This window comes from Varroa jacobsoni, unplaced genomic scaffold (assembly GCF_002532875.2).
Source record: "Varroa jacobsoni isolate VJ856 unplaced genomic scaffold, vjacob_1.0 scaffold_626, whole genome shotgun sequence".
Lineage (NCBI taxonomy): Eukaryota > Metazoa > Arthropoda > Arachnida > Mesostigmata > Varroidae > Varroa > Varroa jacobsoni.
In genome coordinates, this window is record NW_019213528.1 from 301,571 (window position 1) to 320,695 (window position 19,125).

The 19,125-nt window shown below is 39.2% G+C and overlaps 2 protein-coding genes across 5 annotated transcripts in view; both read right to left on the reverse strand.

The window, feature by feature from the left end:
* LOC111262083 (uncharacterized) overlaps window positions 1-19,125 on the reverse strand; it is a 192,274-nt gene that overhangs the window by 120,782 nt on the left and 52,367 nt on the right. The window lies entirely within an intron of this gene.
* On the reverse strand, window positions 1,856-8,205 carry LOC111262082 (uncharacterized). Of its 4 annotated transcripts, none has more exons than XR_015311815.1 (2): window positions 5,217-5,303; window positions 1,856-4,782 (listed from the first exon to the last, which is right to left on the reverse strand). XR_015311815.1 is itself a non-coding variant. In XM_086968954.1 (2 exons), exons 1-2 carry the CDS (start codon window positions 6,642-6,644, stop codon window positions 4,610-4,612), a joined length of 270 nt encoding a protein of 89 aa, XP_086825080.1. In that variant the 5' UTR covers window positions 6,645-8,205; the 3' UTR covers window positions 1,856-4,609. The 4 variants fall into 4 exon arrangements, 2 of the variants coding, with proteins under 2 accessions (XP_086825080.1, XP_022691796.1); XR_015311814.1 differs by lacking the exon at window positions 5,217-5,303 and adding an exon at window positions 5,074-5,139; XM_086968954.1 differs by lacking the exon at window positions 5,217-5,303 and adding an exon at window positions 6,548-8,205.

Genomic DNA, 19,125 nt, shown 5'->3' on the forward strand with positions numbered 1-19,125 from the left:
GAACACTACCCTCCTATATCACAACAAGAAAAGACTTACCTTTCAGGTGTTCAACATACTAGCCTTAATATTTCGAAAATTGAATCCACAAGCGGAGAAAGTATCTACAAGCAACGATTTCAACCTGTTTCAATATCGTAACACGACGTCAAATTGCAAATGCCAGAACAGCAACAAGGCATTATTACGGTACAATATACGGTACAACCCAGGGAAACACATTACTCCATCTTCATTCCTTATTATTATCTATTATAGCTAGACAATGCGTATGAACAAAAATATTAAAACTAATGGTAATGGGTGCAAATATGGGCAATCAAAGCCAAAAGTGCATAAATACCGTATAAATGGTATAAACGATTTTTCGGACCACAGTAGGTCGTGGGCAATTATGGATAGCGACAGTTTACTAGAGCAGTTATTCTTAATATGATAATAAAATAATGAACTTTACGTAGGTTTTTATCTGCATGCGGTTAGGTGGGTTAGGCGAACGTTTGGAAACCCACATCCGGCAAATCGCTGGATTAGTTAAGAATAGAACGATATAAATCAAATTTAACATCTTTGATATAAGACGCCTTACGATTTAATTTGTAGACGGAATACTCTTCTAAGTTAATAAGCACAGTCGGCGAATTATCTTTAAAGAAGGCAAACTGCACAGAGATGGCCGATAACGTCACGTTCGTTACCAGGCAGTAGGAACAGGGCCACCGGCGCAATGCAGACAGCCTCATCTGCTTGGAAACAGCATTTGTTCCTGCTTGTGACCTGAAACATAGCTAGCCATCTAGGTTTCGGGGGTTGATTCGCTATTTAGGCTAGGAAAAGGGTCCTAAAATATAGAAAGGCGTGTATGAGATAAGCTAACCCAAACCCAAACAACATTACCATTCAGAACTTCTAGTTCATCGATACTCTACAGTTCGTTGATACGTACGCGTGACAACAAATTAAATATCAGGTGTTTAGCTAGTATGTGTCTGTAACATATTGGCAAACGCTTCACATAATTTATATGAATTGGAGGGTAGGCGACAAATGTATGTATATATATATATATATATATATATTGTGTCAAAATCGCCTCCAAACAGGGGCTGAAACATTTCAGCCTGAAAAAACCATAGAAAAAGTAAAACTGTTGTAAAAGTAAAACGAAATTGAATCGTGGGCTTTATAAAGTAAGCAGGTACATTCAATATGACTTCTAATGAAACCTGTGATGCCTGCAGGCATCATTACTTTGAATAAGGAAACAGCTTATAATATGAATGTCTAACTAAAAGCCATGGCTCTAGGATAGCAGGAGTTCGAATGATAGCCAGTTGTTATAAACAATTCATATGCTTCTCGCTGCTGTCCTTGTCTAGAATTTGTAGTTTTATAATCAGTTGTTTTTTTCTTTTTTTTTTTTTTTTTTTTTTTAATATTAACCAATGCAACGATGACTTGACTGTAAACGATATATACATAGAGTCCTTGCAATCAGTATATATGCAGTTGAGTAAGCTACTATATGTAATTATGCCATCGCTTGCCAACTATAGAGACGTACGGACAATCCGGCCATGTTGGATTTAATCCATTCGTGTAATTAAAAGTGATAATGTGACCATGAAACCCATTATGGTTCTAAGAAAAGTAGGCGCAGCTAGCTAAGATGACCTCGTCGTACCTAAAACCGCTCTGAAGACATGGGGTAGCAGATACCAACAGTGGAAAGGCGCCAAGGGCTAGCGTAGTGTTCGATTTCACAACGTAATCTATTTGGCTATAAAGGAAAAAAAAAGCTATTTTTGAAATGTCTAGTTTTTTTTTTTACTTTATTTTATTTATATTTAAGATTTTAGCATTGTGATTTGGTTATCCAGCGATACCGTAACGTGTCTTTAAGTTTGTCTCCTACTGCGTGAAAAATTTGAAGCTCTCAACTTGTTTGGATGTCGGTGTAAGCCCAAATACGTGTTACTCCATCTGCGTACTATTTTATAATGCCGATGATACCTAGTTGTATTCTTATCGTTCCGCCCGTCCAAATAGATTTGTTTTTTGCTCGCTTAACGCACCTATATTTCGATCTGTTCTATTATTTGACCAGATTTCACATGGTCCACCTATCAAAGGAACGACAAGGCCCCTGTGCTAGCCCAACTAAACTCAAAAATCAGTTTATAGGCGGCGCATCGATACAATTCCCATAGGGTTAGTCGTTTGAACCGGCTATCATATACAGGGTAATGGTTGACTGGCAGCGAGAGCGTATCTTTTTTTGGGTGAAAGCAATAAGGGAGTTGCTTTGCATTCACACTACAGTGACAAGTGTAATAAGGCACAACGGGCATGCTCCTATTCATAGACGCATTGTTATTAGGCCACAAACTAAAAAAGACTGGCTCCGCCTAACCTATGTTTAGCTGACCATTTGCAGGCTTGAGTAACATTTTTCATACACGAATCATAGTTTACTGTTCTCATCACTACGAACTTGTGCAGGTAAAGCATGCCCATTTTTTGTAGTGGAATTTAAGAACCTCCGTGCTTTGGTAACGGGTTCGTTGCAAAAAAATAACGACCCGAGCCAGTGACATCTCGACCCAACAACTAAAACCATTCAAGTTGGCTAAGTGGCACCCGCTTTGACGGATGCATACGAAAGATTTTCGTATAGCAAAAGAGTGTGCCTAAACTCAGTAATGGATTGTAGGTAATAATATCTGTAGGGCTACTGGAATAGGCCTATGTAACAAAGAAAAACAATCCGAAACAATTTGGCTTTTTTTTTTTTGTCATTAGTAATGGCACCAAAAGATTCAGATGTCTAAAGTAGAGCGGCTAGACAAATAAAGCATTTAGATATTAGCCAATCTCAAGCTACTAGTTAGTATAACTCATTGATTATGGATTTGAATTGAGCAGGATACGGCACTGAGAGAGCTATCGAGTCGTTGGTTACTGGTATGTTTAAATTCAGTGGATTATGTTGTAAGCATTACGATAAATAATAGAAATTTTGTACCCTTCGACACTTTTTACATAGAACTTAGCTTCGGCCTGATTTCGTAAACAGCTGTAGAAAAATGTGTGGGCCTAGGATTAATTGTCGGAACAGCTCACTACAGCCATCATAATGAATCAGCGGATCCACAGATTACATGGGTATTCGATCGGGATTTAAGACACCTGGCAAATCTCTCATATAGATCTCAGATAGAAAACGTCTCCTGTTAACATGCATATTTTGTGCTACGGAAAGATATTTACTACAGCCTCATCCATTATATCGCATACGAAAAACATACTTTTAACTAATAATATCCTTGCTCAGGTACTGTCAAGTAATGGACTCGGTAGTTCAGATGGAGCCCGTATAATTGTTGTGTTCCGATACTTAACTGCTTTTTTTGCAATTGGAAATATATAACGCCTCATTCATTCCCTGCTCTCCCTAATGACACTAGTTAGACATTAATGCTTATTGGTAAACCTCCCGCAGTCATACGAGGCGCGTGTTCTTGGATCAACGATTTATAAAAGCCTCGCCCCTTTAAAGCCTTTCGAATTTAGTAAGCAGTCTTCCAGATGACAGACCAGCAAGCGATATAGCGATTATATTGAGTTGAAAATGTGGGTAGTTTGTTTTTTTGTTAGCTGGATTTACATGGATATGGATATAGAAATTTAAAAAATACGCTATACAGAGAAAACAGAGCTTTAGCTTCATCCAAGGCTGTTTACTAACTGCCTAACAACCGGAAACAACCGTTTATTTTCGCGGAAAATAATGAAGGAATTACTCTTGGTGAACGCACTGAAAATTAAGAGCTTTTCTATTCATAGCAACTGAAGAACACATGCATATATTTAAAATAACGGTAAAAATTCTACACAAAGGCAGACCGCTCCGTCGTGAAGCATATCTTGCTCAAAAGCACTAGTGCTAGTTATTTCATAAAATTTCCGTACGCCCCAACGTTGACGATCGCTTAAAGGGCCTGCAAATCCATCCCATATGGGTTTGCCCGCACGATAAGTCGCCGTTTGGTTCTTTTTCACAGACCTTCCTTGGTTATCGAATAGCTCAAAAATAATTTCTTTTTTTACTGGCCAGCTTTCGTAGCCCGTTTGGTCGCGGTGAATCCTCAGAAACGCACCAAGAAAGAAGCTATTGTCAATTAGTTCAACATCCATACTAAATTCACAGGGATACCCTCCTAGACGCCAATTAATATAGGGTCCAATTATATTTTTCTCTTCTCCGCCGATTTGTTCCACTATGTCCTTTAGATCGAACCAAAAATACGCTTTTCTCGACTCCTTCTCTGCAGTTATGGATGCTTTAAAGGATTCCAGCTTTTCACTTAGCACTCTGATTATATCTTGATGACTTTCCGATTTTAACGGAAATTCGATTATTCTAGTGGATTGATGGTCGACATCATCCTTCCAGAGATGCTTCTTAATTTCCACCAGTGTACCTTCTAGGCCACACGAGCACATGAAACGCATGTCGCTTAGGACGTTTTCAGTTATTTCGTTCTTTTCGCCGGTCCGAATTTTTTTACACTTGGAACATTGGAATTTAAGAACCCCATCTGAATTTCTATGAGATATGCAGCACGCAAAGCAAAACGAGTGACCACACGACCCGATGATTCTTCGTGCCGAGGACTCTCCACATGCATCGCAGGAACTCAGGACACGGTTCGAGAATCCTAATGGCTTCAAAGGTATACGGCCCGGGTTTAGATTGTCGGGCAGATCCCGTAAAAACATCTGCAACGAAACAGTACGTGATGATAGTAATGGCGATGTGTTACGCGTGTACAGAACGATCGATTTAAAAAAAAAAACACGTGTATTCAACTTAGAATGACCCATCAATGTATATGTTCATGAACATTTGACGCTGTTAACTGCATCATGTTGAATTTTCGAAGGTAACGTTTCCTCAATGCAAGCAGCTGATACAAAAAGCTCATATCTCCGTTCGATGCATGAGGTGCTATTCGTACGTTGCCGTGAATACGCATCTGAAAGCTACTACCGTCAACGAATACGTCTCACAATTTGTCTGTGTAAACACCTCGCGTACTACATGAGTATTAACTGTAGGCCGCACGCAAATTGAAACTATAACCAATAACTGGCTACCCCACATCGAACGTACGTCCAGTGACCGCGTGATTCGTCATCACTTCGTTGCTTACTTGAAAATCGAATCCTCGATTTTCCAAAAGCTACGAAAACGACAGCATCGCTGGCTCAACTAGTTAGACAGATTTCATACAGAAAACAGAGGCTTATAAGGTTAGTCCGAGAAACTGCTATTCCCGTACTCAGCTGATTACTGTAGCTTAATAAACATTCGTATAAGTGCGTGAATCCGAGTCGTATCCGATATTAATCGCTGGATCGCTTTGGATCTATTTGGTGCTAATCTGTAGGTTGCCGGTATAGATGGATCTACCACATGATGGCCTATACAATATCGTCACTGTGTGGTTGTATCGCTTAACTAAGGCAGTGTCAGAATAAAGCATTGGTGACCGTCTGGCAAGACTAGGATAAAGAAAACTGCTCGGTAGATGAACATTTGCCTGACTCTCATTCTACTTGTGGAGGTGGGCTTTGCAGACTTGCCTCATCTTCTACGTCGTTAGCCCTTAGTGTAAGACGAGACTGACATGCGGCAAAGGTCATAAAGACAACATAACACTTGCACGTTTGAAGAAAAGCAACAGTGTCCTAAAGTTCAGTTTAACTGGTGAGAGATTGGTCGAACGTGTTCTGATTTATCGGCTATTCCGAATACATACAAACAAAGAAATTCAAATCTTTTGGAGATCGTTTGTGTTCTCTAGTACGATATGGTTTCATTTATACCATTGGCTGATTGAAGCAATACTAGATAATCGATCTATCGTTCTTCAGTTAGGAGAACCGTACATTTGGAGCCTACCCGTGCAGGACGAATGTGGCTAAATTCTAGCTTTCGGTGAAGTGCTATAAAAATGACAGCGAGTTGTCCATTCGAGAACGACACAAAGAAGCATAAAAAAGTTGATTAGTGAGGGTTTATACTATGATATTCTCTAAGGCAACATCAGTGACCGAAAAATACAGAAAATCACTTTCGCTGCTACGAACGGACTCAGTCAGGCTCGAAACGATTAGTAAATATAGGATCGGTCTAACCCTTTCTTTCCGTGTAGAACGTTAGAAGACTTTGAAACTTATACGATGCTCGCGTACCGCTACACGTTTCGTTTTACAGCTCCTTCGGCTCAGTAATTTGCTAGAAGAACAATTTATTCGCGACAACCATTACACAATGTTGAAAATATCGGTAGCATGACGGCAAGGCAAATCCCAAACCATCCGTAAGCATGGTCTGCCAAAGAATGTTCATTCATATTATAAATACAAATGCTAATATTATTGTATTTCTGTTATATTTCTCGTAGCCCAAAATGGACATTTTAGCATAACACCGTCGAAAAGAAAGTGCCGTTCGCTGCCTGTTCGACCTGACGTTCACCTTCCATCTTGCAAAATAACGCGAACGTGTCCCGCGGAATTTCAGGCATTCTAAGCGCTTGCCACTCCTCAGCACTGTCACGCTCCACGTACCCCATTCGGTCTCGTACACAGTACGTATATTCAAACCGATTCACTTATTCAATGGCACAGTTGCTTTTTATAGGGCTGTAGTCGAAATGGGGCTCTCTTCCTAGTGCTGACCCATCTCCTGCCGGGAGAGCATACGAACTCATACTGAGCTCCGATGTCAGGGGAAGACTAAACGCCGACGAAAGGACGCCGTTCTAGTAGATGAATGTCTATCAATATAGTGCACGCCACAAAGAATGACTGCTTGTTGCTACCTTGAAACGCCCTAAAATGCGGTGGTGAACATCGAAGAGCCGGGAAATGCGAGTGCTGCTGATGACGATAGAGGGCATTGAAAAGTTGTTGATATAAATGGGGAACCATTTTTTCAACATTGCTTTCTGACAGCTCTCACAGTTTGTCCGGAACAGGGAGATACGGTTCACCATGGACAAACAGCGACGACCATTTCTAACGCTGTCTGTGTCGAAGAAAGGAGCGCTACTTCTTGAAGAGTTCTGCTGGCCGCGAAGTGCAATGGCCGAGGGAAATTTGGGCGGTCGCGTTGAATGTCCCTCGTATCGATGTTTTAATAACAGCACAGCGGCCAACCTACGACAGGCCTCACTTTCCTGTACGTGCATCAGTGTACGGTGACTTGTTATCGTCACGTCGCAGACGCGTCGATTGTGCCTCTTATGCCTCGAGTGAAATAGGAAAACCTATGAAGTCAAGCGAATCTTGAGGAGCAGTCATACCGCCAGGGGTATCTTCATTCTAAATACTGCCGATTCCCTGTTGCGGTATTTGAGTTAGTAGTGTATCGTAGACGCAAGACTGGACCCGTAACGGTGGTTGCTTAGAAAGTGATAAAGCGATCAGAACTAAAGCTGCCCGTTCCAAATAACTGAGTGATTCTTCTAAATCGAAACACAAAGAGACGTACGCGTATGTATGTATGTACTATTGACGAGTATTATATCGACTCAAAGAAAAGCACGGGCTAGATTTTATAGCTAGAGTTGTGAAGACAGCGAAGAACGGTAGAGCGGTCGCAAATAGTCGTGTTCTTCTGGGTTCGCATACTAGACATGAAAAGTAGGCAATAACTAAATGAGATCAAGATTCAAGACCCAAGATCGTCATTTTCTTGAAAAATCACTGAAGACAGAAGGCTCAAATGCTGTTACCTTTGACCACCAGGCTACTATTTTTGTATTGGTTACGTAGTATGTTAGTGTTGCACGTGCATCATCTATATCGAGATGTATATTGTTTATTGACGAACTATCACAATACTCAAATAAGAATGGCATGCTCGAATCCTCTACAAAACGTATTTCCAATAAACATTTTATTCTCTGATGTGTTGTGTTTTAGCTACCGCATGGGTAAAATATGTATGGGGGTACCGTTTAAGCTTTGGCTGACCGACGGACGTATACTATTTTCCAGTGAAGAAAAATAGGGTATTCAGTTAGAGTGATTTAATTTCTATAATGCACTTAACCACAAAAATTTTTTAAGTCACAGACTGACAACTACCTTTGAAGCTTCGACATTACAAATATGCCAATAAAGATAATCAATCAATAAAGTATTATCTGTTTTGCCATCTATAGTGATGATATACTAGATCTCATGTTACTTATTTATTATGATTAATTTCTTCAGTCACCGGCCTTCAGGTATTTCACTTTGGCTTCTTATCTCATCCGTCAATGCTTTTCTGCTGTATGGGTCAAAATACGTCAGACGAGCTTGATGGAAGATCTTTCGTGCTAAACGCTACTTGCTTTGCTCAGGACGGTTTAAGGGACCAACAAATCTTGATGGACTGCTGGGCAAACTCGATTCGCGCACAATGGCCGCTTGATGTCCACCGTTTGCCGATTTCCTCTTGTCGGCCGCATCCCTTCGCACCACTGTTGATACCCCTGTTGGGTTCGTTCAGCCACTGCAGAGATATGCCCACTCTACACAAAGTTACTGTCAAGTTCTATTCCTCGTGCAATAACTTTATGGCGTTGTGGACAGAACCGCAAGGCATTGGGTCGATCTACTCAGTCGTTTTAAACACAATTTTCCAAAAAGAAAATGCCTGTCAAATATGCCTTGTGTAAAATGGAAGAAGAGTTAAAGTGAAAGAAATGGGGTCTATCAATGATCTGTGAGAACCGATGGCCGAATTGTTGCCGATGTTTCTGAGAATTATACAAGAGAGTTTAATACTGTAAAAATGTGACTTAAAACTAACTATATAAAAAATTTACAATTTACTCTGTTTCTTTTAGATTGATTAAGAAAATGTTCTATGTAACATACATATTTGCTACATCGTCAGAGTTTGATGTGATATCTTAACTGTAATAAAATGAAATAGGCTATAAACGACATCACCTCATTAGCCAGTTGATATACCACATAGTTACAAACTATGAAGTTTCAGGAAACGCGGCATCCACCAGCAATCGTATACCAAGCCAAATTAGGGACAAATAAGAATGAAAGCAGGGGTACACGAAAGTTCTTAGCAGATGAACAGGGATCCCCAGCATCCTATATTGGCGCACTGGCCTGGATAAGTGCGTCGATAATGTTAATCAAAGCTAAAAGGCTTCGTCAAATATATTGCACTAAACGTTGTAGCTTGTGTCCAGCCGATGGTCCTAGGGGGAAAGCAATGAGCAAGACAGTAAATGCAGATGATGCGCCGTTATGTTTGACTGCAGCAGCATATATATGTCCGCCAGAACGTACAAAATGGCGCGGAACCGATTTTAGGAAACGCAATCCTTTCTTAAAAATTGTATATTGTAGTTTGCCGTGTGGTCCTCCATAATCAAGGGTGGGTCGACTATGGGCATTTTCTTACAGAAAGACTAAGGCTATTATATGTTTTACGTATAGCCACAGCTGCGTATTTCATCTGCCGTGATGCAAACCTGCCAAATACTAAAGAGATTTGAAAAATTTGCTGCTAAAGACGAGTATAACTTTACATCGACATAGCAACAATTACATTCTTATTTATAATAAACTAAAATAGAAAACCCTTATAGCAGTGGAAACGCTTTTTTGTGGTTAGCCGACCTTAACGGTAGAAATGATTTAATACGAATTTAGAAATTTATGCAAAAAACGTCTCTAATTAAAAAAGGCTATTATACTTAAAAAAAGACGTACTCGAAAAATTGAATTGCCATTGTTAAAATGGGTCTACCAAGACTAGTCGTTCAGAAAAAGTATAATACGTATGCCATATATTGTTGGACCCTATTTCGAGCCAGAGATGTATGTAAAAGTCAATTTCACTTCCAAGTAATATTATCACGACCGATCGCCAGTAAAAGGCAATTCTTGAGACGAAATTTCTAATCATAAGTTTCATTTCTTCATTAGTTTCCAGCTAGTAGTTAGATATAATTGTGCACCCTTAGACGAATGTACAACACGATATTTTGTAACAATAGGACAGGCTGTTGGAAGACGATAGCTACCCGGGGGCATATACAAACGGCCTAGGTAATCAAAGGAAAAGAGAAAATACATTATCATCAACGACAGCAATCGCGTTTTTTTTTCGTCGCCAATCTAAAGGCCAACCAGCGCCGCTGACTTTGCCATTTTCTTCCCAGGTTCGATCACATAGATCCCCTGAGATGACTCGGCTGCACTTTATCGGCTTACTCAGACATTTGGCTGGGGTCATGACACTGAAGGCCAAGCGGCTAAGAAAAAGGACCCCTAAGCGAACAAAGTATCTTGATACCTCCAGGGACCACATTTTCGTAGTCTGCAACAGATTTTATTGTTTGAGATATATGGAGGGTAAGTATGGCTATGTGGGAAAACGGCGGGGCGGGGGGCTGGGGGCTATATCGGCACAGTGCTTCATAGTTAGTGGAGGTATGCTATTTTACCTTTTCCTGCCACAAAACCGGTACTGCTGGCTATTGTGTGTAAATATGGGTAAAAACGAGGACCGAAACCTTACTTCGCTTTTTAAATCCTCTATCCTTCTCGACTTATACTTTTTGCTCGCTCTGTGCCCCTCCTACGAAAGGGCTCTGTTTTGAAGGTCTCACTTAAGATAAAGACACCCCAGGGAATGCGGCACGCTTCAAGATGGCCTTTCTTGTCCAGGTCCACCAACTGTTCTGCAAGTACTAGCAGTTAAGGGAAATCTTCCCAGAACTCGTCTCTTATAACGACGTGTGTTATAGTATAAACGATCTGATCTCAATGGGATGTTGTCGAAAAGTGTTTGGGTTACTCTTCAGGCTATCCTAGATTCTACCTTTCAGCTATATATAGTTTTGTTCATTCATTGAAGTGTAACGCATCGTGTGTGCATTTTCGTACATTGCTCGGCTACTTAACGAGACCTAACCTGTATATTTCAAGTTATACGTCCGGTATAGCCGCTAGGTATTTCATCAGACTGCTTTCGGGTAGCTCTGTCCTAATGGTAGCGCTGCTAGCACGCTGATTTCAAAACAAAGCTACTGAGAACATACTTTTTCCTACTTCACGAATAAGCAAGGGCATTAGGTGCGTATTTTCTAACATATATTTACGAATTATCTTTACTAGTAGAAATATTGGCTGAGCCGTTGTAGACGTTTCAGGTGTGAGAAGTTTTAAGAAATGTACTTCATTCACGAATTACATTAGGGTACACAAAGCACTTAGTTTTTACCTGAGATTCTTGCAAAAAAATGTTCCGAAAATAGCGAAAAAATGTGCCGGGCTTCCTTTCTATTCTGAAAGCTAATGACATAATAAACGGAAATTTCAAATATATATATTAGCTTTTGCAACTATTATAAGCCGCTATGTATATATATATATATATATATATATCTTGGATTTGGCTAGTTTAGACTTCATATTCTCTAGTAAATTACCTTTGCGTGTAAAAGCGATGCGATTAGTGTTTAGCACATCGGAGACTCTAAAGTAACGCAATCTATTGGGGAACCTGTTATTAAACGGTGGGTCGCCAGGGGGTCTTAAAGCGCGTTTTCTAGCAGATACCGCTTCCGTATTTCAACCGGAGGGCGGCTTACTTTTAGTCGTGGCACAAACCATGCCTGCGTAACCGGCCAAAGGAGTGTCGTGACTCGCTAAGGTGTTAGTCATTGTTGATGAATTTGGACTCGCCATGTGTCATTGCCAATGGGAGGCAATGACGCTCTTCCTGCCCAATCAGAAATGCTTTAAGGCGCTTTAGGGCCAAAATAGTAGATCTTTGAGCGAATAAAAGGGACACTTTATTCAAGCTCAAATCAATTCAAACTGGGATTTACATTAAGGCCAATCAATTCTATCTAAGTAACGCTGGCATAAATGCATCTGTTCCCCTTCAGAAAACAAGGATATGGGATCGTGAAAATCGATTTGAATAGCTACGTCCGGAGTTATTGGCAGACTCATCAAAAATACGTTTCAGTGCGAAATTTAACTTGTCAACTTCGCGAATAACATAGCTTTGCTGTCCCAAAAACAAAGTTTGTTAGATTAGAAAGACCACGTACCTGCACAAGTACTGTACTGATAACTTACCGTATCGTTTTGCCTAGGCAAAATATTGTATAATAACTTTGGCAGAGCTCGGGACCCTGACAGCTGCTCTCTGCAGTTAAAAGACTTTATCCATCAGTAAACGAAGTTAAATTAGACACTAAATGGAGCTTACTGGAATTGGTGCTTGTGCGCCTCATGACGTCCGTAGCAGTATCCAAAATAGTTTCCAAAACTGAAATCTTTTAGGTACTTTAGAAAGGGCAAACAAGGAAAAAGGTACTACTCTTTGAGGGGCAACTATAGGGCCCTTCGTAATGAGATAACAATTTCTACTATTCGTAAGCTATAATCAAACGCTACTCATGTACACAACGGTATAGTTCATAAATCTTTTCCGTTTACTTTAGCTTAGCTTTAGAACATTTTCATATTTATTATTCGTATGTGGTGCTTTCGATAACTCGTAGTGTATATACTTCTCAGTTTATTTACTTAGCTGTTTTGTGCACTTCTCTGAAATTCGACAGGTATAAAACAACTATATATAGAGACTAGACTATATCTAAAAGTTAAGGGATTCTGTAAGTATCGGCGTATCACAAGCTGGCGTTCCAGTGTTAGGGCAAAAGAAATAGTTTATTTGCGATTTGATTTTTGCGTACTGGCCCTCGTTGCAATATTTATATCCAAAATACTTCAACTACGTACGTCACGCGGCGCTTTTGTTAAAACTATAATTCGAAATTAATATAGTCATGCCGTTGCGCATCAGCATATTAATATCTCCTTGATATACAACTCGGTATTATTAGTTCATTGACAAAAACGAACCTCACAGGATTTGCATATTCAGTGGGGCTGTCATGCAACGAGTGACCAGCGGCGGCACTCTATCTAGAAGTTGGAGTAAACCATGGAACTACCTAATTCTAGCTTTACGCCAGGATATAGTGATCTCCATAGCCTTAGGGAACCTGAACACGCACATATTTTTTTTGGTCGGCGAAGTCGCGGTCAGATTTCGCTTAATGCTGACCAGATAAGCTCATCCTATGTAACAGAATTTGATCAGTTTTCTTACTTACAAAAGTACCGAAACGATGGTAGAGTAGTCCTCGAGGATCAGGAACCTCTCGAAACCTACTTTGCAGAACGTCAAAGCAATCCGCAATCGCTAAGGTTCAAAACTGTCTTCAATTATCGCTCCACTGATGTCGACTTGTTATTTAAATTGGACAACGAAGTAGATCTGTTCATGCAGAAGTATATCGACGGCTTTTTGAAGGGTCTCGAGAATCAGGGCTATGCGAACCGTAAAGGCGTTGGGGCCCTTCTTCTAAGGCTGAACAAAAGAAAAGATTCTGGAGCGCCTAGTAGCTGGTCGGTGGCGGACCAATAGAGCCGGCAGTAGTGTGGGCGGCCAAAATCTACGATTTAATGAAGCTGCACCTTGAAACACATGACTCAGTATAATATATTAAGTGATAAGGAAAACATGCCGTTAACCAAGAACTTGATTGTTATGTAATATATGGTAAGAGAATTCTACAGTAAACAACTTTCTCGAATGATTCGAGCAATTGGTAACGAGTAGCCTACACGTTAAGTAATGGATTTCTTTTGTCGGATATGGTATCTTTCTATGTATTTGAAGAGGACGCACAGGCTAAACGTGAGCGGGCAGTTTAAACAGGAGTTGCACAAGGAAATACATAACCGGTACAGTGAGGTTCTTCGAAGATCTTTAGCTTGGTAAATATCTAGAATGATCCTATACATTATAGAGAATTGCTAATTTGGCGGTTAGAAGCAGTTCTTTTCGCAGTCACTTATCCTTAGGTTCGCGCCGACACGTCTACTTCAACCCTTCATAAAACAGGTTCTCGAGAGCAGTGTATTGCTTATACTTAGCTGTACATATACATGATTAAAATCTTCATCCTTCTTTATCGAAATTAATATGGGCTGAATATGAGCCTTAGGTTAATATAAACCTCATGTATACATATGCCTATATGGATACGTATATATATGCGTTAAAACGTTATAAACGAAACAACAAAAGCGTCCTAGCTTTCATGTTACTTCCGGTCCGGTAGGGCAAGATATTAATAGCTTAGTGCTATAATAATAATAGGGCCAGAACTAAATGAAGTTTGATTTCGGTGATAAATAAATGATAATCTTTGCTCAGTAGAAAATGCTTGGTTTTTAGCTCACCCTTTATTTAATAGGCTTTCGAGGAAACAAGTTATTTTTTCTTGATTTGATTAAGGAAAAGCTAACCTGGTGATGGAACGATATCAACTCGTCCCTGGAAGTTCTATAGCCTGAGGAGAATTCTTATTACTATATTAGAAAACACCTGCATTGACACAGGGGACGTGTAGCAAAGCGAAACGTTACCAATAGTATGGTGTGTCTCGGCTCCTTGACTGCTCATTCATGCAAAAAGTAAATATGAACACGATGCGTATGTGCATGAACGTGTGCTTCTGCATGGATTCAGCTAAACACCTGAATAGTTAATACCTAAGGCAGTATATCGATCATTAAGGACACACAGGACTCCACATTAGACTGCATCAATGTTTAACGTGATCACAGTAATTCAATAGCATGTTATGCAATCTGTTCAAGTTCTTGATAACGTCAACATAAAAGCTCTGTACGTTAAGAGTTTCAATTATTATAGTTGTTTTTTGCCGTTTTGGCACGTGTGGAAACGCAACAGTACGAACCCACCAAGTATGAATGAGCGGTAAATCGATTCATGATGCATTGTACCACATCTCGAGCCGCACTATCCCCGTAGTTGAAATTAAATTTACAAAATGTTATTTGTGTGCAAGCTCTGTTTAGACAGACAGGTAGAAATAGCTATCGAATCAACAGCACGAGGAAGACGTGTTTTTGTTCTCAGTTTACGTCGTGCGGTCCACTCGATCTTCGTGTATATTAGCTTCCGCTCGAACCTTCGAAGCTGCGTGATGTTTGACTGAGTACGTTCCAACAAACCCGCGCATCCGTTGAACGAAATATAGTGAATGGGTTTAGATATTATTAAGTATGGTACGATGATTGAGTTACGTAAACTTAAAAAAAGTTCATTGCGTCGAGCCTTGTTCTTTAGCAACTCATTAAGCGGTAGAAGCTAAGATTATTTTCGACAATTTACCGTTTAGACGGATAGCAACGTGTACCGAGGAGAAATAGCTGAGGACGTTTTGTAAAAATGTATCGGTAACAACTGCACAACAGTAAAGGTGCCAATCCATTTAGAAAAATATAACGCACCGAGCCGACGAATGTTTATTTGTAATTTAACAGACTTTCAACTGCTCATCAGGATAATCATTTGAGACAATGTTGTTCCTCTAGGTGGAACAATGAGTGAAAACTATAGCTAAATTCCACGTACGTGGGTGTCAGTCGAGTGATTATATTATGAAATTCGTAGCATTGTGTGGATGACGTAAAAGTAAAATCATTACCTGAGAAGGAAGATGATAGATATTTAGAATATACTTAGTTGAAATAAATAGGAAACGATTCCACCTGAAGCTTACTATTACCTAAACATTTCATCGATCGCATCGAAAAGCATCCGGATAATAAATAACGATTTGAATTTCTCCGCTGGACCATAGCCATTCTCGGAACTGCGAAAATTATAAAATGATTGTAGAATATATTTAATACACCTTGTACATCCACTAGGAGAGTGGACGCTGCTATGAATTGAAGCACGCCTGTGCCCATGAACATCCGCCATCATTAACAGGCATAATACGGCTATTTTGTTCTTTTATTCAACATAATGTCATTAGTGGCCGGTCGCCTGACTAGCGGTGACAGTGCAGAGGAATAGCAGGAAATGCAAAGGAAACGACATACTGAGCACCGACGCTAAGGATTCTGATTCACTCTGAACTTGGCCACGAAAAAGACCACAAGCCGGGAATACTACTAGCTCATGATTGCCACTCATAAACGAGTTTTTCTCAAGCCTTCGTTAAGCATAATACAACAATGCTTTAGAGTTCAACTTCAATACGCGAAGTGTAACAGAGATATTTCAGTTGTGGAAACTTCATTCTAAGTCTTTCCCACATTTTGTATTCTTGCTAACTCTTACTTGCGGAAGGTTTTAGTTTAAAAAGTAATAAATCTTTAGAAGCTGGCTTGTATTGTTTCGCACATTCACTATATATATATATATATATATGACATGTGAAGCTATCATTCTATATATAGAAGCTTGATTATTTACTTCGTTTTGAACGAATCGTTCCCTACATTATCATCATACGCTGTTTCTACTTGGAGCTATTGGAAAGCAACTGTTGCTCAGAGCGCCGCCTTAAAAAAGCACGTGTATTAAGGACAGCATAGATATGTCCTTTTATGTCTAATTTCGTATATAGCCTAGCAAAAGACATTACCACGAGTTCCACATTTTTATGTCAAAAAGAAAACCGAAGCGGTACAGCTGTGGTTTTTGTTCTTGGCGCGCTGCATGACAGAGTCCAGCAATTTATTAGAACAGTCGTATCTGTTCGTACAAGGGAACTTGGCGCGCAGGCCCTGGACGAATCCAGAAAGATACATCTCAAACTTTAGATCAACCGTTATAATTTGTGATAAATGCGCAAATAACTTAATATGGTTTTCGTTTAGCTCACTTATGTCTTCTTAATCAAAGAAGCCTTTTTTTTTTTTTTTTTTTTTATTGTTTACATTTTCTCTGATGACCTGGGAAACGTTCGCTTTTTTAGATACTTAAGCAATCTTGAGGAATGTCGGATATGGCCACGATGGATAATTCCTGTCGTGCTTAGCCAAAAAATACGTAGCACCTTATTTGTATCCTTTTTGCCGTTACTCTACTAGCAAGTGACAATACTACACTCATTTTCACAGGCAATTTCTAGCAGACTATCAAAAGAAATTAGAAGTGTAAGATATTTTTCAATCTTTGCAAATAATCTTTACCTTGAAATCTTTTTTTGTATTCATTGATAAAATTAGCATGGTCAGTTGTGATATTTTATATATTTTCATCTATAAAAAAAAACTTTGTCTTAGAATTAAGAGATTTATTGGCAAGCATGGTTGTGTGGTACCAGAGAGAAAAACTGGTAAAAATTTGAAAAGTGAAACAGTTTTTAGAAAATCTAACTGTGTTGATGTATGCGCTCTTAGCTGGTTGAAAAGTAGTTTGTTTGCTTAACTTTACCACTGTCTGAAAAATTGAAAAAGGCCAAATCATAATCATGTCCTACTCGTTACATTAAGTAATTATATTTACTAAATGATAAATGAGTAGCAATTTAAGATAATATGCGATCGATAAGATCGATCTATATGAACAGTAATTGTTTTATAAGATACGCAGTCTTTATATACATGTAAATTTCGAGAGTGAATTCTAATTAGCAATTAAGAAAAAAACGGTCGCAGTATCTCAGTTATAAGACAAACAGAATTAGTACAGTGAACAGATCAATGGCAGAGATCACAAGCGAATTCGTTACATGTGAATGCTAACAACGTTATATCGGTACCCCCAGGAGACTCGATAGGTATCCTTAGGAGACTGCAGGACCGCAAGCCTATTTTCCCTCATGTTCTACTACTGGAATCAATCCCTATTAAATCAGATACAAGACTCAACTTACGATTCAGCATACAATATTTATTGTAACTTTTACTAGATACAGTGATTATTATGACTCATTCTGAATAATTAAGCTAGGTCAACGAATACATTATTTGAGCACTATGTATCTAACGTATAATTATCTGTTATATCAATTGATTTGGAAATTATATGTTGTCTTAATGATGGATGAGGTTTTTTTTTTTCGATTTCTACGAATGCAACCTATTATTCCATAACCCATGTTATAATTAACACATGGTAGATTCTATCTGCTCTTCTGCTTTCAGCTGTCGATATTAACAGCTATAAATGGTAATTAATATTTATTGCTACAAGGCGTTTCGCTAACTTTCCAAGTCTTCTTGATGGTCCTTTTTCAAGGCGGTCATTCTAAATGGCTGGACTAGAAGGCCACAATAACTCATGGTCCACAGTAGATTAAAACATATACTCTACAAACTGGAACTAGTTTACGAAGATTTTATACGGCGGTAGATTTAAAGAGGTAAAATGTTTTGATGTGTCAATTCACCGGAAAGCACCCAATACAAAGCGCCTATAACTATGCTCGTAACAAAAAAAAAAATACGGTCTAATAGTGTTTCCTTCGTCTGATGCGCCAGCTCTTCACTTTTTTGGAATTGGGTAAACCCTAAGCATCTGCAGAAACAGAAATATTGAAGGACTTAACAACAATAATCATTTATATCGTATATGGCAGAAGAACTTATAGTCCAATAGAAACGAACTGGTTAATATAATCTTCTGTCGAAATCAAAGATCATATTTATTCATAAAATAACATCCTGCCCCTGATTTAGCTGCTTGATAGCGAACGGCGCGCCCCATTTTTCGTTCAGATTACGTGAGCCTAAAATGTACATTAAGTTGCAAAGACCTACTGTGTGCCAAGTTACCGCTTTGCGAAGGCTCCTTGAGCAGATCGCGTTTAATAAAAGTTCTTTAAACACTGATTCGCTAGAAACGTTATGGATAGTAGTGGTTTTGTCATATAATTTACGTAACATGTATATTCTCGGTTCAGTAAAGTGAATAGAAACATTCACTTGAGTTGTTTTTTTTTTCATTGAAATTAAGAAGACTTTATGCTTCTATTGAGATCACTGATCTTCACTAAATATGATGGTAATACAAGCATACGACATGTCGTTAATGTATATTAATGTATGCCCACTGAGAGTCATGGTAAGAATATACAGGGTAGGTTTTCGCCTCATTTGAATTAAGGTTGCTCCACTTAACGTAGCAAATCTTTATCAATCGATCTATATGTGTGCGTATACCCATTAGGT